This window comes from Melospiza georgiana, chromosome 6 (assembly GCF_028018845.1).
Source record: "Melospiza georgiana isolate bMelGeo1 chromosome 6, bMelGeo1.pri, whole genome shotgun sequence".
NCBI classification, from domain to species: Eukaryota; Metazoa; Chordata; class Aves; order Passeriformes; family Passerellidae; genus Melospiza; species Melospiza georgiana.
Window position 1 is genome coordinate 56,914,700 of NC_080435.1, and position 23,295 is coordinate 56,937,994.

The 23,295-nt window shown below is 42.5% G+C and overlaps 2 protein-coding genes across 3 annotated transcripts in view; one reads left to right on the forward strand and one right to left on the reverse strand.

Moving 5' to 3' along the window:
- Positions 1–23,295, reverse strand: part of BRF1 (BRF1 RNA polymerase III transcription initiation factor subunit) — a 173,685-nt gene that overhangs the window by 77,053 nt on the left and 73,337 nt on the right. Inside the window, exons 5-7 of the mRNA XM_058025510.1 lie at positions 19,133–19,205; positions 9,994–10,143; positions 8,325–8,418 (exon numbers count right to left, since the gene is read on the reverse strand). Coding sequence (XP_057881493.1) covers positions 8,325–8,418; positions 9,994–10,143; positions 19,133–19,205 — 317 coding nt within the window. The remainder of the gene's footprint in view (positions 1–8,324; positions 8,419–9,993; positions 10,144–19,132; positions 19,206–23,295) is intronic.
- BTBD6 (BTB domain containing 6) lies at positions 14,024–17,280 on the forward strand. 2 transcript variants are annotated; one of them, XM_058025512.1, is made up of 5 exons: positions 14,024–14,418; positions 14,669–14,963; positions 15,166–15,256; positions 15,536–15,654; positions 15,889–17,280. In XM_058025512.1, the coding sequence occupies exons 2-5, from the start codon at positions 14,758–14,760 to the stop codon at positions 16,919–16,921; spliced, it is 1,449 nt and encodes a 482-aa protein (XP_057881495.1). In that variant the 5' UTR covers positions 14,024–14,418; positions 14,669–14,757; the 3' UTR covers positions 16,922–17,280. The 2 variants fall into 2 exon arrangements, with proteins under 2 accessions (XP_057881495.1, XP_057881494.1); XM_058025511.1 differs by having other exon boundaries at positions 14,024–14,963.

Below are 23,295 nucleotides of genomic sequence, written 5' to 3' on the forward strand. Positions count from 1 at the left end.
GCACTGTTATTATTATTATTATTTAAATTCAGGATTCACTTAATGCCAAACCCATGTATCATTTGAGGAGCATGGATCTTCCCAGTCACAATCATTAAAGAACAGCCATCCATCTCTCCACAAATGAATCATGTACTCTCAGGCAGCCCCACTTCAGCATGACTCTTCCTCCCAACTAGCCTCACCTTATTAAAATACTCTCCTCCCAGTGTTAAAAGCCAAGGTGCACTTTGGCAAAAACACACAGTTTATTTATCCAACACTTGCTCTGAGTCTGAGATGAGCTGCCAGGGCCCCACCAAAGCAGCACCACCTCTGAGCGTGCCGAGCAGGCAGGAAAACAACAGGAACAAAACTCAAGAAGCCAGGCTGGGGACAGGATGACCATGCTGGGTGTCAGTCAGCACCTAAGGCCTGCAGACACCTTGGGCTCTGTCTGTCCCTCTCCAGCCCACAGTGTCCCCTGACTCATGTCACGTACCCTGCACCCATCAGATGTCAGGTCTGGGGTGAGGCAGCGAGTCAGAACTGGCACGAGCTCCAGCCCTAGCCCAGCCCCACACCAGGCAGGATGGGTCTCTCCCAACCCCTTCAGTGTGGCTGCTCTAGGACAGGGCAGAGCTACACCATGGTTACTGCCAGGGAGCTCAAACTCACAGCACAGCAAGGTTCAGCCATCTGACCAGGCCACCAGCACCCAGCCCCACGCCCCTGCCTGTGACCGCGTTCACAGGGGTCCGAGGATGAGGGAAGAGACAAGAATGTTGACTCCATGTTTCAGAAGGTTTGATTTATTATTTTATGATATATATTATATTAAAACTATACTAAAAGAATAGAAGAAAGGATTTCATCAGAAGGCTAGCTAAGAATAGAAAAAGAAAGAACGAATAACAAAGGCTTGTGTCTTGTACAGAGAGTCCAAACCAGCTGACTGTGATTGGCCACTAATTAGAAACAACTCTATGAGACCAACCACAGATTCACCTGTTGCATTCCACAGCAGCAGATAACCATTGTCGAAGCCTCTCAGCTTCTCAGGAGGAAAAATCCTAAGGAAAGGATTTTTCATGAAAGATGTCTGTGACACCTGCCCTCTGTCCTTTCCTCAGTCCTGATCCAAGCCAAGCAGGGCAGGGCTGACCACCCCACGGGGAGGACTGCCAGCATCACAGTTTAAGCACAGGCTGGTGGTGATGCCAATTTAGAGCAGAATGTTATTTTTTCACTTCTCTCAAGTCCTGCCCCCAAGGCTCTAACCCCTCTCCCAAAATGAGGAACCATCCCTGATGGTCAGGATCCCAGCTTGAGCACCATCTCTGTGGGAGAGCAAGCTGCACACTCACCATTTTCTCCTTTAACTTGATATAAATAAATACCTGTGTTTGCCAACCACTCGCCTGCCTCAACATTTTACATTGGCTGATATCCTGTCTACATATTTTTAAACATTCTTTAATTTTATCCACTGTTTGGACACATGCCACCAAGGCAACAAACTGATGCTGCAGCAGTCTGCACCACATGAAACAAAGCAACATTAGTTTGGCAGTTAAGAAAAACTGACACAACCTTAATTATAAACACAATCATTTCAGGGCAAGGGAGTGGCTTCATGCAAAAAAAAAAAAAAATAGCTACAGGCTATTTTTAAGGCCCACATAAAAATGCTATCCAAGTTCATTTTTCACTTTTGTTAACCTAAAAAAATCTAATAAGAGTTGCCACTTTAAGTTATGCACAGACAGAGGGAAAATAAACAGATATACAAATTAAAATATTATTTCCTTGGCACAAATTCAAAAAGGCTTTAAAACCCGAAATTTGGCAGACAAGGATTTTCTATTTATAGTCAAAGCAGAGGCAACCACTAAAGCTCAGGCTAAGATTCAACTTCCAGTATAAATCGTCCTCTTACAGTTTCTCACAGCAAACTCTTTCAAGAAAATTCCTTTGGGAGAAAAGTTTTTCCAGAGCCTAGTGTCATCTGCCTCTAACCCAACCCTTTTTTACAAAGAAAAATTTCCACAGTTGTTGTTTCATCCATTTACAGACAAAACCACACCTCTGCTTTTGATAAAGCACTTTTGTGCACAAACCAGCAAACCGATTCTATTCACACTTAATTTAACTCCCAATAAGGGAAAATGGGTCAATCATTTTGAAGTTACATGCAATGTCCTTTTTACTTTGTTTTGTTCCAGGGATACCCTCCAGTGGAGACTCTTGAATCCAGTCTGCAGTGATGGAAAAAACAAGATTTACGTGTGCAGCTAAGGGCTCAGGTTCAGTGTTTAATTCTGCAGCAGTGGGGTGTGACAAAGAACACAAAAGAACAAGGACTTCTGGACTCCAACTCACAAATCCTTCAGGAGCCCAAGTTCAAAGCCCAAGAGGGACTTCTAAGCAGAGACTATTCAGGAACAGCCACGGTGTCCTTCTGCCCATACACAATCGGCATCCAGCTCTAGAAAGCAGGCAGCATGAGCAGAACTATCTCCATGCAGAAGGGCAAACAAATTACAGCTGCAGAGAGATGTTTTGTTAAAGAAAGAACGTGAGGTTTAGCCTGAGCCATCAGCCTTTAAGCTACCTGTTGTGAGAGGTCTTTTTAAAGTACTTCAAGTATTTTATCAGTGGATTAGAAAAATAATAAACTGAATGTGCCACACTGTTAGCAGAAATATATGAAAAAGAACCTTCATTGCAAGATCAACTGGTGCTAGCAACTAAACTCCCCTGAGTTTTCCCAAATTAACAATATAATTAAAACCATAAGTAATAACTTACATGATATCTATATAATCTTAACTGTGGTATCAACTACAAACATTCTGGTAATAGATCAGCTGATCTGACACCTCAGACAATTCCAGACTCTGGAAAAGTAAGGGATTTACTTTTGTGTCTTAGTGAAGAACCAGAATATTGCAGAACATCCCACTGTTTTAATGTAACCCTCCTCAGTGCCTCCTGCCACTCCAAACCTGTGCACTCAAGGCAGAGAAGCTCAGAATTCACACTGGTGTTCAAACCATCACTATTTCTATACCACAAATCCAACAGTCTGTTGCATCATCCTTCTCTCCTTATTTTTTTCCAAGCCATACAATGTTTACACATGAACTATTTATGGAAGTATGTAAACACATACCCTAAAAGCAATACTTAATATAGAACATATATCTGAAATAGTTATTAAATGCTTCCTACGTGACATAATGAAAAGTTTTCCAGCAGCCACCAGTAAGTAAATAAATAGAAATCTCCTGATATGAAACATTGTACATATATAAAATTTTACATGTATTTGCAGTAATATAAAAGGTACTTTTAAGCCTGCATGAATGAGTACCTCATTACTAAAGGTAAGGACAAAATCAGAGGTGATCCAGTTGCTGTGGTTTTACAAGTTACAACTTATCACCTGAGCTGTGCTAAATTATTCTGTCTGTTCCCAGCCAAATGCAACTGTTAAAGAGAAATATTCTCCCTTTACACAACTTCCAACATTAATACTCATCACCTCTTTTTGCAATGGACTAAGAGCATAGACACACAAATTTAGTTCCAATTAATAGGTGACTAGTAATTTATGGAACTCTCTGATGTTTCTCTAAGTATTAAGAACAGGTACCTCTAAAGATTGTACTAAATAAAGCACCCTTTAGAATTAGTTCCTGTTACTTGCTCACACCAACACAGAGATTTAAAACTGTCACAAATTCATTAGCATAAATTTTAAAGCCCTCATTCTACAAATGCTTACACAGAGTTAACTTGCATTAACACTTGTGACCCACTATCAGCCACTGGATAATCCCACCAGCACCTCCCTGGCCATCCCAGAATTCTGTCAGTCTAAACCACCTGAAAATTTTTGTTCTTTTTTCCCCTCTGATTCAAATGCTCACACCATGCTAATGAAACAAAATGTGTTAGCATTCCTTAAAATTCTGCTTCATTAGAATGGTTCCTTTACTGTGGTCTGTCAAAAGCACTCTATGATCTCCTGGAAAAGAAAAATAGAGCAGTTTAATTTCTCAACAGCCACTCAGATGAAGAAAGTCAAACACAGGAAAACTATTTACAAGATCTAAGCCTGAGTTAGTGCAAACAAGTTACTGATTGTTTCAAAAGTAAGAGTCACCAAATAATTTTGAAATTATGTCTGTAAGTATGATGTATTAAAATATATTAGGAATCTAATTAATGTATTAACTTGCTAACTGTATAGAAGCTGCACTTATAAAAAGGAACATTGCCTGTGAAATTGGATTCCTCAGAAATAAAACTTTTTTTTATTAAACCAGACCATCCAACTTACAAAGGTATGCAGTATCAGCCCACATGGATCAAGCTGTATTTTACTCACCATACTAGAAAGGTTTCTGAAATCATCTGTAAGCCACTTGAACTGACTGAACTGGAGACATGAGATATTTCTCAATTTAGCTTATGGCAGCCAGGAATGGAGCAGCTCAGTTGCTGAGCTGAGATCAGAGCAGACACCACCACCAGGTCGTTTACATGAAATAAATTTCCTGGTGTTCTAAAAGCTTCTCTCCACATCACACTTCAAGCAAGAGCCCTTACATGACTCTGACATTCTGAGCATCCCCAGCCTCTCCATGCTGGAACATCTCAGGTGGCCAAGCTCTCCCTGACTCACTGGATACCCTCCACAGAATTTCAGCATGGCTGTACTTGGATCACAGCCTAACACTGACTCCTACACACCTTTCCCTTCAGTCCTGGCCTTGATAGGGCTTTGGTGTTTTGAGTAACAACCTCACAGCCACCTCACAGCTGCCCATGTCCCTGTTACCTTCCCTTCTCATCCTGACTCTTGTATGGCTCCTCTCTTTGCCTTCTCTCTCAGGCATGCATCTGTCCAGACTGAGACAGACACAAGGTTGATGCCAGCCACATACTACAGTTTAAAAATTTTAAAATTTAAATTTAAATTTAAAAATTAAAAAAAAAAAAAAAAAGAAAAAGAAAAAGAAAAGCTGCAGGCAGCACATTCAGAACATTTATCTCTATGCACAGATCATTAATTTTTCCAGAAAATTATCACCTCAGTCATTGAAAGAGCTGTAACAGGGTCCCCAGGATATAAGCAAAGGACCCCATTTATGAAAGTCCCTGCAGCATCTACAACTGGTAAGTGAAGCTCCTTTCTAACAAGTCTTGTCTTCCTTCCCAAAACACTATGAGGTTGTGAGAAGAAAACAATCACCCCAAAACCAAGCGATTTAAACCCATTCTGGCTTTTCATTCCAATTTCTCCTAAATGAAGCTTTACTGCTTCTGAAGTTCATCACAAATAAGTTTTTTAGCAGATAGTACTTTATGGAACTGAGAAGAAGTATTTTTTATGCAAAGAGCAGATCAATTTAAAGATAAAGTGAGCAAGTCAAAGCAGCAAAATACAAACGTTAAAATGAGCCGATTTTTTTTTTAATTCTATGGAAGAAGTGCCTAAGGTCTTTAAACAGGCATAAGGACTGCACAGTATTAGATAATGCACAATGGACAAATATCACAAAAATTACTCTTACTGAGGGTAACACAAAATTTAGAACACAGAGAAGGCATGCAAGAGGTGAATAAAAAGATGAAGGGGTAATGTATTTAAAGGTTAAAAATGCAGAGGCAAAGACAGGTGCATTGAACACAGCCACAAATGTGAGAACTCAACTAAATAAAAGGACTGGGTTTATTAAAAGTTAATTTCTGCTACCTCCACGGATGATTACATAGAAAATAACAATTTGACTAATTAGCTAATATTTGTACAGTACTTTGAATATATGAAGTGATATATAAGTTAATATAATTTCAATTAGACTGGAAATGAGATAGAATTATCAGTGCATTTATTAATATTTAATAAGTTCGCTTTCAACAACAGCAACAAGCTTTACATTTTAATTGTGTGCTTCAAAACTTAAAGCCAGAAGGCCCTCCAAAGTGACTTCAAAGTTTTGTCTACCAGTATTACCAAAAACCCACTCACATTAAAAATAAACAAGCCCTGCTTTTTAACCAAACTGATGCCCAGATTAAGAACTCTTGGCTGGAGGATGAGTGACAGCACACACGGGTGACACTTTGTCACTTTTTCCTTCCAAAACAGACTCCCCTTATGACCAGGTCATGAATTTTTATGACCTGGAGATACCTCACATTTTTGTGAACCTCCTCCAGAGCTACTCCTCCATCTCAGAGCAGAGAAAGAGGACACAGCATCCAGGCAGGAGGGCTTGGTGCTCTCCAGCTGATGGACAATGGGGTGAACTAATCCAGTCCCACCAGCTGCACTGCCAGGACCAGAAACAGGGCCCTGCTCAGGGAAGAGGCTCCACCCCTTGCTGAGGGTCTTCCCCAAACATTCCCAGCAATTCCCAATCAGGATTTCTTAAAGAGCATCATTCCTGCATCCTCATCCACACACTCCTGTCCCTCCCAGGCAAGCACACACCATGTGGGCCCTTCCCTTGAAGATTTCTGCCATGGGCACCAAAGCAAACCCAGCTTCCAAAGGTCTGTGCTTCCCCAGGAAGGCAGCTGGGAGCTGAATCAAACCACACAGCAGAACCTGCAGGCTGGAAGTGTCAGCATTATCTGGACTCATGTTGGGTTTCACTTCTGGAGCTGTCAGGGCAAAGCCATCAGCAATGAGCACAGCATCCAACACCTTCACAAAACACAGCAGCTACTCTTTACCAACCTGAGTAACTATAATTAAAAGGAAATAAAACTGCACATCAAACTGAGAAGCAAAGGAATTTTTAAGAATGTGAAATAAGTTCTTATTCATTTAGACAAATTCTATTTGATGGCATTTTGAAAGGAATTCTTGAAAGATGAGGAAAAAAAGTAGAGTGCAGAAAGAGTTATTCAAAGGTATTTTTTTTATTTGCCTTCGTTAAATACTATATAACGTGCTCTTATTTGAAAAACATCAATCAAATTTATAGATTCGTGATAAATAGTTGTAATTATAGCTGCCTGAAAATAATTCAGCTGTCACGTTTACCCTGTCAAAGTAAATAAGGCTGTCATTTTAGTTGATGTGTGTGACTTGAGTAAACATTTCAAAGCATGAATTTTGAAGTAAGATTTTCTCGCTTGAAACAATTGCTCAAATTAATTTCCCTTCCAACTCTAATTTATTATGCTTATTTTCTTAGTAAGTACAAACTCTTGAGCTATTTAACCAAAGCATCTTGGAGTAGATTGTGGTGCATAACTCATTAATCATACAAAATGCACAACTGAAACACATGACCTTTTGGCCAGAGAAAAAAAGGTGGCATTGGTACTGCTCCATCCTTATGGTTGTAGTACCTGGAAGCATTTAAAACACTTTAAATTTAATCTCTATACCACCCATGCATAGCTGGAAAATAGCATCATTCCTGTTCCATCAGTGAAGATCTGGGAGAAAAACATTTTCCACAATTAACAAGTGAATATTTTTAACAAGTATTATGCTCAGTTGGATGTGCTTAAGCTGATCCCAGCAAGGTGAAGAGTGACACTAAGGAAGCTTTGTAAAGGCAGACCTTGGGGGAACAAATATCAGAATATATTGGTGACAGAAGAATTTCCAGCTGTGGACAACAGAAATCATGGCATTTCTGTTAGGTCATTTTTAACTCAGCCTATGGGGAAAGAGTTGTATGATGTTACAACATTTCAAAAGTAAAATGACAGAAACTGGGTATCCGCTTGCATCATTAAACTATGGAAAATATAACTTGATCTTCAAAAAATACACACACAAAAGGTACTTGAAAAATTCCCACTTTCAGAGGATCCTTCACTGAACTTATCATTAAATTCACTGTGCTGCCTTCTATTTGTTAGTAGTGCAACACTACCAAAAATGAACACTTCAGCAAAATATTTTGAAAAGTTCTGTTCAATAACAGCTTAAAGACAAGACTTCTCATCACTTGGCCTCTGGATTAATGAAAAAAAACTCTCACAGTAGACTGTCAGCTTTGAGAATCAATAAATTATTTTTTCTGAGGACATGACAATACTGTTAATATTACTGACACAGTATTATTTTGCCTTCAAGTCTTCACCTGTTAAATAGGCACAGTGCTCCTTACCATCTTTGCTGAGCATTTGAGGCTTTACATAAGAGGCAAGGTGTTAGTACTTTAAAATGACCAGCTAAAACATACACTCATTTGATTCATGGCACTTACAAAAATAACCTGGTTTTCTCCAATATACATTTATTTTAGACTATATCACTGTTCAATACTATAAACCAAAGATAAAAGCAACAAGACTGCACTGACCTTTTCCTCAATGTGGACTCACAAACCTTCACCACCCTGATGACCTCTTTAACAGTCCGTCGGAAATCATGCATTCTTGCTGCCACTAGCAGAGCTGGAGAACAACCAGGGAAAGTTAATATCGAAAAGAGGGAAATTTCCTGAAGAAAAGCAGGAAACAGTCAGATAACTATACCCTGTCTTTGTCCCTGCCTTCAGCTAAGGAGCTGTAAATGCCTATGCTCAGCTGTGTCCCTGAATACTGGTGATGGACCTGACTTCACAAAATTTGCTTTCTACCCACTAAGTTGAATGCAAGTTGCACCCTGGAAAATTCTGCGCTTTAACATTTGGGAAACCATGGTTATCTACAGCATAAGAATATTTCAATGATCACTTATTTTCAGCTACCATCTTTTCAGCAAGACTCACTGAATTCTGTCCCAAATAAAAAGATCTCCAGAGAAACACTGAACGTGCCTAAGCTTGGTCTCCTCATTGCTACTAGTAGTGACTAGATAGTCACTACTATCCCTGTCTTGCTGGTGCCCAAGTGCTCTCCTGCAAGACCCTCTAAATGCCAGATAACCAGTTGCATTTACATGGTGTCTTGATTCAGAGCACCAGCTCTGTTTTGAAGCACCACCCCCACTCATCATACGGTAGCTCACTGCACAGAGCAGTTTTAAACATTAAAAAGTGTTTTTTTATAGAGGAAGCTAAACCAGAGCTCCACTTGTGGTACATGTTTAAAGTGCTCCTAACAGGAACATCAGGGCTGAACTAACAATTGGTCATTTGAGCTATGTGTGGCTCAGACTTAATTTTAAGCCAGGGAACCAAACTAAACCCAGTCCCCAGTCCAACATGTGAGCTGCAGATTGCATGGATGGATAGAGGGGGCTCAGCACCACCTGCTTCCATCTATTGATCCATGTCTGTAGAATTAAATTACTTGCTCGTGTGGACACAGCCCATGTAGCACATCAAAGAGCAGACTGCTCTCCCATAGCCTATATTCAAATTTTTAGCAATGTGCAACAATCAAGTACTATTAACAAAAAGGGGCTAGAAATATCAAAAAATGGCACAGTCCTAGGTTCTCAAAGGTTTGAGCAAACTTCTCATTCATGCATAAACATGTAAGAACTTTCAAGTAAAATAAAGTGCATACATGAACTCTGTGACTACCTACACTCCTCATTACTCTGACCCCACTGGCTACTGTCTTTTAACCTGGCCCTCCCAAACCCATAGGTTTTATGCAAGCATCATGACAGCGATGGATCTTGGAAAAAGATGAAGAAAGAGAGAAAAATAGTTTCACAAAACAGGTCAAAGAGGGCACTTCTTGCATAAGACTCTGTGTAAAGACACAAATCAAAGTGCTTGTACTAATGGTGTCATTTTAGCTGACAAAAAAAACCTTTTAGCAGCTAGAGCCTGCAGAGTGGGGGCAAGAAAAGCACCAGAATGGAGCTTAAAAAAAAAAAATTCAAACCGCAAGCTACAAAGGGTCTGAGCTACTGTAGGAGCAAGGGCAAAAATGAAGTTATAGTTTCAGAAACTATTTCCATGAAGACCTATATAATCTGTAGATACCTGACAGAACAAAACCCTTAGAAGTGGTGGGTATTGGTGGATATCACCAGTGAGAAGGGGGAAGGGACACGGCCAGGCTGGGACGTACCGGCCCCGCAGAGCCCCGAGGGCCGGCGCCCCGTGTGCATCCAGTCCCTCTTCATCCTCTGCAGCAGCCTCAGAGCCGTCATGGACACCTCGTGGTTCTTATCCCCGAACTCCAGCATGTGTGCAAAACGGGGAATGTACAAACACGGATCTGCAACACAAAGTAACACAGTTATGCCAAACCCTAACGTGGATTGAGGAAACGCAGCGCAGCGAGGCTGCCGGGCTGGTCTGGCTTCACCTCAGCAAACACAGACGCTGCTGCTTGGCAGATCCTCTACCACTATACTTCAGAAGCACTTTTTTAGATAACCTAAAACAAAATAATTTCTTGCTCTCTAGACAGGAGATCTTTAAAGCACTGCACAAACATTCCTACAGGTGTTTCAGCATCCAAGGCTGACACGCTGACTGTGACATGTGAGCAGTGTCACTGGTATCAGGGAAACCACATCCAAAGTGAAACATTTACAAAAGCTTTTGCAGAATGAGGACACAATTTAGGCCCAAAACTTCTAACATCTCTCCCAAAACTTTCAACATCTCTCAAAAAGTAACAAGGTAACTTGCATGTTTCATCTCAAACCAACTAAGCTTGAAAAAAAATCATTTGCTTTAAATCCTCCCTAACAAAAATCTAGTTACCTTCCAAGATAATTCTTCTCAGACTCACATTCCAAGAATACAAAACACTTTATTACAGACACTAAGACAGACTTCCATCAGCATAAAGTGCTGGAACCCAATTAACATCATTAGCACTATGACAATTTACATCGGCCACAGATCTGCCTCCAGATGTATAAACTTATTTCAAGCGTTGGTGTTAACAGCTTCAAACTAACCAAAATATGTCAGTACAGACTGTGCTCTGCCTAAACCAATTTATAATTTATCAAACAATCTTTTAAAAGCTACACTTAACACATGTTTACTCTTAGTTGAGATATCAATTTCTCATTTCCTGCCAGCCTTTTACCACTTGACCGAAAATCCATGATGTACGGTAAATTGTTAACTATTAGTCTCAACTCAATTTCCTCTGCTGATCCCCTACTTGGGCACTTAAACCTATAAAGATGAAAATTCAGCTCAAAATACTGTAGAAATCTTAGGGATTTACAACTAATCAAAGCAGTTTCATTTAGCACCAAGTCCTAACAATGATGCCCTGTTGCTATCCATAATTACCAAGATCACACCGTAGGTGATAATGCCTGTCAGCCCTGCAGAAGCATTTAAATGAAAGCACTTATAAAGCAAGAACTTCCAACCTCAAATACCCTCAAAACTGAAGAAATTCCAGGCTGCAAACATGACCCAAACATGACTTGAAAAATCAAAGGTTTAGGAGAACTTTATCAAGCCCCATGATTCTAAGGACAGGTGTTCTGCACTTCCAAGTATGACTTTATGAAGCTCTAGAGAAATGACATATTCCAAATTCAACAACAAAAACCCCAACCTTCCAGAAGCCACAGCCTGGGGTTCAACATACATTTAAACTTTGCTCTTGGTACTACAGGAACATGTAGCAATGCCTGGTTTGCTCTTCCATCTCTTCTTATCCAGAGAGTGCCCAGCTTCAGCTCCTGCAGCTGCCAGAATGGAGCAGACAGTACCCTGGCCACATATTACTTTAAATATAGATCACTTATTTCCATCCTCACACTAGGTTGAGAATTACAAGGGTAAGGAATTCCAACATCAGTTCAAAGGGTGATAACTGACTATCTCCTCTGGGTCTGGCCCTTATTCTTGCCAAAGCCAGTGGCAAGTGCTGTACCCATGGCATCTTAGTATCTATCACCAGCTTCAAAAGGTGTTTCTTTATTTCTCCATTCATTCTTTCAACCCAGCCCGAGCTCTGGGGGTGCCAGGGGATATGGAGGTTCCATTGTATTCCTAAAGCAGTCATCACCCCTTGAAGGATCTTTCCTGTAAAATGAGTTCCCCTATCTGAGTCTATTGCTTCCACAGTCCCATATCTTGGAATTATTTGTTCCAAAAATACTTCAATAACTAATCCTGAAGTTGCTGAAACAGTTGGAAGTGCTTCTGGCCGCCCTGTTAGCTGACATACTACTACCAGAAGATACTTAAACCTTGCCACTTGGGGTATTTTGGTAAAATCCACCTGGCATCTTTGGAAGGGACGTACAGCCCAAGACCTCCCTCCCCTGACATTTTTTTTTGTAACCCTGTTATTAGTTTTAGCACAAATCAAGTAACCTTCAATAGCTCACTTCGAAGAGGTTCAACAATTACACTTACCATTGGTAGGGGCACTCTCTAGAAATTGAACTGAATTAATAACAGTAATACACAGTGCAAACAAATAGGCTCACCTTCAGGAAAATCCCCTTTTCAAATATCACTCCTCAATCAATCTATTATTTGAATGGAGTCAAACTTCACAGGACCAAACTTTGGCCAGTTTAAGAATAATACCAACTGGACCAGTATTACTTCCATTCTATTCACCACATACCTCACCAGATTGCGAGGAGCAACTCTCAGCTCTGTCTCTGGAGCTGAGTTTCAGAGCTGAATTTCGGGAGCATTTACACATTTGCATTGTAGCTATTCAGACATTTGTGCTGGCATTCATGCCCACAGGTCATTTGACAAAACGTTGCACATCGTTAATTTGAATTCTGAAGCTACCAAACAGTCAGAAAATGAATACGTGGGTGGGTTTTAAATAGCAAGCCTTAAAGAAACCAAAAAAAGTAGGACAGTGAATATATAAGTCAGAGGCCAAGCCCAGGTTAGCATATACAGGTCCTGCATGGAGGTAAATATTTGAGAATAAATAAATAAGAACTGTTAGAAGCTGCAAACCCCAAACACATTGCTTCGTTCCAGGGGCACCAAACCAGCATGGACGCACCTGCCTGCAGGAGGGTCCCCTTTGAGTTTGGGCGACCTCTGGGGATGCAACTCCATACATGCGACCAAGTTACAACCAGGGAAAACCCTGTTGGTTTTCCTCAAAGGGGATGTTGGGGGCCATGGAGCAGATCACAAGAAAAACATTATTTCATGTTTTAAGCAAGGGGCATGTGTTCTGCTCAAGACCTTCTCTTCTTTCCTGATCCCAATTCTGACTTGGAACTTGGACTTTTGGAAGAACTTTGACGCCACACAGTCACTACGAGGGATGTAAGAACAATTTCGAGTTGTGCTCCGAAGAGTGCTCCCCACCGAATGCGGCGAGCGCCGATCCCGCGGCAGGTCTCCCCCAGGGAACGGGCACAGAGAGGGGGACAGCCCTCTGCGAACGATCCCGGAGGATGGGCGGGACGGCCCGGACGGGGACAGCGGGCACAGGGCTGCGGGGAGAGGGGAGGAACCCCAGCAGCATCCCCAGCCTGGAGCAGCCCCGCCGCGGCCGTGCCCCCCGAGCCCGGTGGGCGGCCCCGCGGGGCAGCGCGGCTCCCCCGCCCAGCGCAGCGCGGAGCGGCGGCGCCCCCGCCCGGGCCGCCCGGGAACGGCGCTGCGCGCTCGGGGCCGCCCCCTCCGCCCCGCCGCGGTGTCCCCGCGCTGCCCCGCGTCCCTCCGCGCCCGTCCCGCTGCGGCCGGAGCGGGGACACCGGGCGGTGCGGGGACACCGATCGCAGGGCACCGCGGGACTCGCTCCCGGCGGGCGCCCGGCACTGCGCACGTAGGCGCGGGGGGCGATGACGGGCGGGCGGGGGGCGGCCCTTTCCCCGCCGCGCCCCTGCGCTCGCCATTGGCGCGGGCGGCCGTGACGCGCGGCGCGGTCGCTGCCTCTTAGTGCGGGAGGCGGAGGCAGGCCCGGCAGAGCCGCGCCGAGCCCGGCCGCGTAGTGCTGCATCCCACCGCCAAGGGAGCGCCCAGGGCAGCGCCGCATCCCTCCCGCCCGCCGCGGAGGAGCCGGGGCGCCCCGCGGGCAGCAGCGCCCCTGGCGCGGGCGGGAGGAGCGCGGAGGAGCAGCAGCAGCAGCGACGGCGGCGGCGGCCGCCGCGGGGACCGGAGCAAAGTTGGTGCGAGCGGCGGCGGGGCCGCCCGGGAGCGGGACTGCAGGGAGCCGCCGCCTCGGCTCGGCCCGGCCGCCGCGGATGTGCCCCCGGCGGGCCGGGAAGGACGGAGCGGAGCACTGGCAGCGGGGATCGGGCGGCTGGCTGCGCTTCACCCTCGCCGGGCTGCTGCACTCGGAGGATTTGTGGATTGACTCTCGCTCCTGACCCACCGCCTCTGCCGGATTCCTGGGGTTTTGTTGCTGGATTTTGGATTTTTTTTGGTTTTTCCTTTTTTTTTTTTTTCCTTTCTTTTTTTTTTTTTTTTTTTTTAATTTTTCTCCCCCCGTTCCTTGGGGAAGGAACTGCCTGCCGGCCCCGCTCGGGCTCCCCGCTGCAGTCGTGGCAGTGCCGTGGAGGCTGGGACCCCCCCACAAGCCAAGGTGAGCGCTGGCACTGATCCGACACAGCATCACCCCTTTCCCCCCGGAAAGGTGCGTCGGGCCGGTAACCAAAGAACGGGCACACACTCCAAAAAAAACCAAAGGCCACCCTGCATCTAGAAGCGTACAAAATATCCTGATAGTGGGACTCGCATTTGGGATCTGTTAGTTCTCTTGCTCATGCCACTGCCCCCTGGTTGCCTCAATGGCAGGATCATGAAGTGTTTGACTTTTTTTCTTCTGCTTCCAGAGACCTTAAAGAAGTCCAAAAAGAGTGTGAGGTCAAACGGCAAGGTGCCAGGATGCTATGAGATAGTGCCCCTGTCCCTGAAGAAGAAGATGGCTGCAGAACTTTACCCTGCCAGCACCAACACTAACATTGCAAACAGCAACGCCGCCGCCGCCACCGCTGCCAACAGCAAGAAGAACGCCCTGCAGCTCCAGCAGAGCGCCCAGCCGCCCCCGCCGCCCCAGCTCCAAAACCTCAACAACAACAACTTGGAGAGCGCCAACTGGCAATCCTTCCATCCCACGCTGCGGGAGAGGTAAGGGCCAGGCCCGCCGGACCCTGCCCGTGCGGGCGGGAGAGAGAGAGAGCGAGAGGCGCCCGCCCGCCCTGTGCACCTGCGGCCGGCCCGGCCAGAGCGCAGGGCTGGGCTGGAGCCGCGGGGCCGCCGGCGGGAGGCTGGGGCACCGGGCGAGCGCAGCCCGCGGCTAACGCGGCTTCTCCCCCTCCCCTGCTTGCAGGAACGCGCTGATGTTCAATAACGAACTCATGGCTGACGTTCACTTCATCGTGGGCCCGCCAGGGGCATCCAAGAAAGTTCCTGCCCATAAGGTTTGTGCAGATAATTTTTGGCTTTTTAATGCTGCTGTGCAGGTCGCCTTTTCCCCCTGCCTTACAACTAGGTTCCACTTTTTTTGTTTCCTAATTATAGCTCTTGTCTAATCCCAGAAGTAATTCGCATAATACACTGCAATTAAAGGGAGCAGTCTAAGGCAGTGTTCTGCTTCCACTGCAGCTTGTAACTTTCGCTAAATGTAGCTTTTAGGAAAGCCAGCACGCTCAGCTGTTCCTGATCCATGTTACTGAGGCTTCTCTCTCTTTATTTTCCAGTATGTTTTGGCAGTTGGTAGCTCTGTCTTCTATGCTATGTTTTATGGCGATCTCGCAGAGGTCAAATCTGAAATCCATATACCAGATGTGGAACCTGCAGCCTTTCTAATCCTATTAAAGTAAGTGGCCACTACAAGTCTGCTAATTACATGGACAGAATCAAAGTAGCTTATAAAATATACATCTCCTAATTGACATTGTGCAATATGCACTTATTGCTGTTTACTTAATGTGCTGACAAATATTGAATGTCAGATTCACTGCCAGCAAAGACGAATATAGATTATTTTCATGGCCTACTTTTTTTTTTCCCTGAGAAACTAATTTTTTTTTTTTTTCACCCCTCCGTCTAGATACATGTATAGCGATGAAATAGACCTGGAAGCTGACACAGTTCTGGCTACACTCTATGCTGCCAAGAAGTACATCGTGCCGGCCCTAGCGAAGGCTTGCGTCAATTTTTTGGAGACCAGCTTAGAGGCGAAGAACGCTTGTGTCCTGCTGTCTCAGAGCAGGCTCTTCGAGGAGCCAGAGCTGACGCAGCGCTGCTGGGAAGTGATTGATGCTCAGGCAGAAATGGCACTGAAGTCAGAGGGCTTCTGTGAGATAGATCAACAAACACTAGAGATCATTGTAACCCGGGAAGCACTCAACACCAAGGAAGTGGTAGTTTTCGAGGCTGTTCTCAACTGGGCAGAGGCCGAATGCAAAAGGCAAGGGCTGCCGGTGACGCCTCGCAACAAGAGGAATGTATTAGGGAAAGCTTTGTACTTGGTGCGGATTCCAACCATGACTTTGGAAGAGTTTGCCAACGGAGCTGCCCAGTCCGACATCCTCACCCTTGAGGAGACTCACAACATATTCCTATGGTACACAGCAGCAAATAAACCCAAACTAGAGTTCCCCCTGACGAAAAGGAAAGGACTCGTGCCTCAGCGCTGCCACCGGTTTCAGTCGTCTGCGTATCGCAGCAATCAGTGGCGGTACCGAGGCCGCTGTGACAGTATTCAGTTTGCCGTAGACAAACGGATATTTATAGCGGGACTGGGATTGTATGGGTCAAGCTGTGGCAAAGCTGAATACAGCGTCAAAATCGAACTGAAGCGCTTAGGCGTTGTCCTTGCTCAGAACCTGACAAAGTTTACCTCCGACGGCTCCAGCAACACCTTCTCGGTGTGGTTTGAACACCCCGTGCAGGTCGAGCAAGACACGTTTTACAATGTAAGTGCTATTCTGGATGGGAACGAACTCAGTTACTTTGGGCAAGAGGGAATGACTGAAGTGCAGTGCGGGAAAGTGACGTTCCAGTTCCAGTGCTCCTCGGACAGCACCAATGGGACCGGAGTACAAGGAGGACAGATACCTGAGCTCATTTTCTATGCATGATGCATTTCACCTTGATTGTATTCCAGTGCTGCAATGATGCACATTAAGGGATTTTTTTGGTTTTACTACGAACTCTGCAGCAGTATGGAATGTTATGCTACTTACCTATCTGCTACATCAGGCTATACAAATAAGTGAAGGAATGCTCTTGAATTTAATCTTATTTTATTTATTCATAAGCTATTTGACTTAATTATTAAGACTGCAACATGCAGAAAAATGTTAAATTTTGCACGTACTGTGCATTTATTTTGTATATAGATAACTAACTTGCAGACTGCAGCTGACTCAAACAGAATGTTCTAAACTAGAGCAGTTTATGAATCTGTGAAATATAAAACATTTTTACTTGCCCTAAATCCTGTGTACTTGATCTCTGCTGACCTTATGGCTCGTGTGTGTTAATTCATGTACAGCTAACAGGGGTGATGACACTGTAGTCTGGTCCCTGTGTGCATCCACACCCAGCAAGTAGGAAGGTTCCCTCTCTTGGTAACTGCAACTATCCATCAGTAGCCTTTATTTTCCCTTCATGAGAAAAGGAGCTGACATTTGAGGAAGCTCAGGGTTTTTTTGTGTGTTGCCCAAGCTGAAGATAGACAAACCATCAGTATAATCAAAGCTGATCAAAATCCTCCTGTGGTTATAGTTGAAAATTCCTAATGCCCCTTCACATGCAGCATCTCTGTTATCCTCCAGCCTGCCCACCAAACAGCAACACTGCCACTTGCACCTGTCAAACTATACCCCCCTTGAATGGCCAGTCAAGACACACAGATGATGTTAATTAATTCAGTGACAGGCCTGCATCACAGATTTAGCCCAGGGCTGTGTTACTGGCAGACACTATCTGAATTTACATCCCATCTTTATACAGCACAGCAGGCATTAGAAAAATACTTGCAACATGGTGTTTACGTTCACTTAAGATTACTAATTAGAAATAAGCCACCTTAAAAAAAAAAAGAAAAAAGCTGTTGGATCTTTCCTCTTGCTCTTTTTTTGGAAAACACAGTCTCAGGCATTATCAGCAATCATTCTAGGCTAGTACTTTGCTCAGAAAGTAATAAAAGTTTTTTATCAAAGGTCTCATGATGATAGCTGAGCCTATTAGAAATATTTACTGTATTTTCTAAGTCTTAGGATGGGCTTGGAAGAGAACAGAGCAGTCTAAACCAGTATTTTTTCCATGTATAACAAGTACCTCTACATCTAACAAGTTTGCCTTTTCCCAAGCTGCATTAATTTTCACCTTGAAACTAAGCTGCGATGCAAATCCTGCCTGTTTTCTCTCTCTAAAAAAGGGACCAAAAAAAGTAATGAAAAGTAAGAAGGGGAGTGGATTACTGAGAAGAAGACCTCTGCAGCAGATCTGAGCTGTGTGGTGCTCTGTGTGTGAGCTGCTGCTCCCCTTGCTGCAGAGGCAGCAGCCCTGTGCCAGCCCAGAACAGCTCCAGGGCTGTGCCTGTGTCGTCCTTCTGCAACACAGCCATCTGATTCTCTTGGTACTGATGAAAGAGAGTGGGAGTGAGAGTGGGTAAAGATGCAGGCAGATAATTCCTACACAGAGGTGGGTAACAGTCACAAGACCTCACTATAAATGCACTCTTTTAACTGGAATTGGCACAAATTCCCTTGGCTTCGACACACAACCTAGAGAATGGCTTCTATACCCTTTTGACAGGTTAAACCCCACCTTCCTATCACAGTTACAATTTCAGTGTTGACTTGTTAGAAGTTATTCACATGTTTGGAAAAAGTTGCTCATTTTCCACCAAGCCACTCGTATTTCAAGCACTGAACAGCTCAGCTACAGGTGATGGACAGATAGTAAATTTGGCAAATACTTATCAAATGTTGCATCTGTGGAATTGAAGCGTGACAGGCCTGCAGGAGCTTGCTGACACACTAATTTGTTACACGTCAGTCCATTGTCTTAGTATAGCCCAAATTACTCTTGGAAAAAGCAACAAAACTATTTGCAAAAGAAAACAGCATCTAATTCCAAAAAAGCTCTTCCAAAGAGGAGAACAGACTCTTATAGTCAGCAATGCTCCTCGGCCTGGATTGATTCCAGCTTCACTGTAAAGTTTCTACTTGAGTATTAACATACAACACTGTGTATATATACATACATACATATTTCTTTTCAAGTAACCATAGGAATAAAAGACTCAAAATAGTCAAAAGTCAAATCATTGAAAAAAATACCTATGGCTGGAGCATTTATGCAGAGTTCTCTGGCCAACACAAGGAAGGTTTTTCCCAGCACATAGACATTCACCTATTAAAAGACAAAAAAAGCATTATGTAGATCATAAACCACAAATGTTTTTAATAGAACATTTATATGGAAAGGAGAAAACCTCAACTTTCAAAATCTTAACCTGCTTAAAAAAATTCAAGTTATACAAGCAATATTCATATGTACAGGATAATACTCAGAACCTGTCAAAATCTGCACAAATTAGCATTGTAAATCAAAGCATAAGTTTATATTGAAAAAATTATAAGTTGTTCATCATGCTCTTCAGTGGGCTCAGTGCTGCTCTGTAGTACAGTTTTTCACATTACATCATAAGGCATTAAGTAGACTTAAATATAATATCAGTATATATAAAGTGTCATTTATCTTGCACTATTACAAAACCTGAGCAAATACAAGTCAGTACAAATTTCGGTTCTGCATGATCATCTGTAGTGGCATAATTAAGTATTGCACAAGCACACACCAAACTTTTCACCAAATCAAGGAGTGGTGCTGCATGCCCCAAGGGTTATTTGTCATATCTTGCTGTTTGGACATTGCCTCAGATCGCATTAAAAACATTATGAACAAAACAAAAAACAACACAAAAAAAATAATCAGAAAAGTTCTAAACCACAGCAAACCTGCTCAGGCATCAGGGACAGAGCTCTGCTCCCATCCCCTCCTTCACTGCTGCACGCAGGAGGATGTAAATTGAGGGTAGGAGTTACTCTTCATACTCTGATTTGCAATTTATAGCACAGACAGCCATATTTGTATTTTACAAGTCTGAGGAAGTTTTCGTTCTCTATCTTAAGATGTGTTTTTGTGGTCAGCAAGAAAGGCAGGATGCACTCCAGCTCCCAATCAGCCTCAAACATTCCCACGGAGCTCCATGAACACCTTGCTTCCCCCAAGGCATATGTAAAGGTCAAGGTTAGTATAAAAACTCCATCCTCCTACACTCCAAGCAAGTAGGTTTTGGTTTGTTTTGATCAATGGAATATACTCTGTTGCTTTTATGGAACAAAACTGCCCCTCTCTTTCCTATGCCTGGATAGTGAAGTGTTTACTTAGCAGCCAATTACACAACTGAGTGATGATTATGGCACAAGCCTATGGAATTAGAAAACTATTGCTCTTTCCATTTCATCAAAGAGCTTTTCCAACATTAGGTTAAAAGCAGGCTTTCCTCCCATGTGTACAGATGGTTCTACCAACCTAACTAAAATATATCTATCTCAACAACAACCAAACCCCCAAACAACTGACATATTTTCACCTAGCCCTTCAAAATGTTTACGTGAAAATGTTCTTAATGTGTATTTTTCTCAAATATATTTTAAAAATCAGAAATTAGAACTTCAAAGATATCCTCAGAATGATCACATATCCTGAAAGTGACTGTGCAATCAATTATACATGAGATGATGGTAATTCATTCCATATTTAGTGAGAAATGAGTGTATGAGAAATGCTGTGTCTGACCAATGGTTGGACTGGCCTACAAGATGCAAAAATATAGCTTTAAGTTTCACTGCCCTTGTTCTTCCTGAAATAGCAGACAACATTCAAGCACTATTCTAGGGGAAGGAAAAGAGCAAAATATACCCTCTGAATGAGAAGTCTATTTTCTAGGAAATAAGTTACCAAATTTTATGCAGAAAAAAAATACTTACAGAATCTGGCAATTGATATGGAGCCTGAGTGTGTGTGACTTTCCACGAGCCACTAAAACAGAACAGATATCACTAAAGCAAAATGTCTGCAGCATTTCAGCTGGCTTTAGATTCACTGCAAGCTCAAAAAGGGTTGTTTTGACCTTTTGTCTAAAAAATATTAACATAAAGAATGAGTGTTTGGCTGTAATTTCAGCCTTCTAAGCTGGAAGACCCAGTTACTATAAATCCTGAACCTCATCACTTAGATCTTGTTCTGCAAGGACGATTTCACTGCACAAATCAATAAAGTTACTTCAGTGGAGCCAAGTACATATGATGTTTCCATTAGAGGCCTCACAAACTCAACTAGTTCTCTCATATTAGTCTAGAGGAAAAAAAAAAAAAAAAACAACATAAAACTCTAATCCAAACAAGTATTTTTTCCTTCTAGCCTTTTTCCTTGTCACTTGATGTTTGTCACCATCAAACCACGTCACTCTCTAAGAAACTCCTCCCAAGCAAACTTTCCATAAACCCAATAATAAAGAGCAAATAAATATGAAGAGACATAAAGAAGCGTGTATTTTTTCTTCTAGTGAAGTTCTAACAATCAAAGAGATTTCCAAACTAAATCTAAAGCAAAGACAAATGAATAATAAATGTGCTCAATTACTATTTATCCTTCTTTCTTTGGACTAACTAAAAGTCTCCTGATCTTTGGTTTATTTGAGAAGTAATGCACTTAAAGCTAACCTGCTTTTCCACTTCACCCACATCATCAGTGTTTCATGACTGACTTCAAGGTGCAGGCAATGTATTTGCACAAAATAATAAATTAAAATAGAAATGGTAAATGAGGGATTTTATTTCTTTTGCTTACAAGCCCATTTCTTTGTAGTTTCTGGTTACTACCTATTTAGAAAGAAAGCAAAATATACAGTACAGTCCATGTTCTGTATTGTTTTCCTCATGAAGCTGACATATTTTTAATGCCAGGGTCACAAAAAGAATCAGGAATATTTAATTGCTTCCAGTTTTTCTGGCAAATCAATAGGAAAAATGACTTCAGACCCCCTCAAACAATATGCTTCTCAACTTTGAAAGTTAACAGATACTCACAGGTTCTGAGGCACTTCTCATAAATGAAAAATTAAAGATGGCATAAAGTTCACTCAGAAATCTGTAATGCCACTGAACTCCTGAAACATGATATTTAAGATCTCCTGGGTTTAGTGGAAGGTGGCCCTTTCACTAAAATTTTATTCCTCTATCACTGATTTCAGCTATTACTCACATGCACACACAGATCCCGTGACAGAGGAGATACGATATAAAATAGGCATTTAGAGAGGTCTTTCTTTACTCTCATCATTTGATTTTTCTGCACTCCATTAAGCTTAGAAAATTAGGAGAATTAATTTAGAGGCCTACTTTAATTTCTAGTTCTTTCTTCATTAAGAACTTCTTATAAAAATTCATATACTCCAATCCATCAAAAGCTTAACGTTCCAAATTTAGAATCATATGACATTTGCATTTATAAAACCTAATTTTATATGAGTTCTTAGAATGGTGAATAAACAAAAATGCCCTTCTGAAAGGATGTCTCTGGCTTAAACTTGAATTGGTGCAGCTTTAAAGCTTACCACATCAACTTCAGCCTCTTTTCCCCTTAATTTAAAAGGATCATACTGAAAAACAGTATTTCTCCACTCTCCCCAATCAAAACTGTTGAAGTGAGACAATTGCTCTATGTACTTTCATAAGACTTGTGCTCTTTTTTTGCAGATTTTCACCATATATTAAAATTTCCTAAATTTGCTGCAATCACTAGGTTTAAGCATCAACACCTAATGCAAAAGAGGGGTGTCAACCTCTGCTAGAGGGGAGATTTTAAAATATCTGCATACTCTGATAGTTTTTACCATATTCTCTTATATTCAACTCATAATTAATAGAGTAAGTTTACAAGCATGTGGACCCATCACAATTTTTTTTTAATTAAAAAAAAGGCAAAACAAAAAAACAAGTAGCTTCTTCAGCAGGAAGACATTTTTCAGACAAAGTATGTGCTCACTGCAAAAACCTCTTTTTACAGGAGACATTAAGATTCTCTAAGATGTTGTCCTTTACCAATAGTTAATTTCTGTTCTCATTATCAAACACATTATGTTAATTAAAAGGGGCATTTAGTGAAGGAATGGCTTCCAATTATTCAGTTACATCTTCACAACAAGATCCTTCTACTTGTTATGCTCTTTGCCCTTCACAGTATTTTTTGGAGACAGTCTTTTCATTTCACATCTGTCAGTCATCAGACACTGATTTCAAAGGGACACTTCCAGAGAGACTCTTATCCTTTCATCATTTCCTCTTGCTTTCACATCATGCCTGATCTGTTCACAAATACCAATATACTTCCACTTTCAGAAATAACAACACACACCTCATTTCCAGTAACACAG

Coding starts and splice junctions, on each gene's coding strand:
- BTBD6 (XM_058025511.1), top strand. CDS start 14,599: ATGCCACTGCCCCCTGGTTGCCTCAATGGCAGGATCATGAAGTGTTTG. Junction 15,257..15,535: donor AGAAAGTTCCTGCCCATAAG/GTTTGTGCAGAT, acceptor TTTATTTTCCAG/TATGTTTTGGCAGTTGGTAG. Junction 15,655..15,888: donor GCCTTTCTAATCCTATTAAA/GTAAGTGGCCAC, acceptor CCCTCCGTCTAG/ATACATGTATAGCGATGAAA.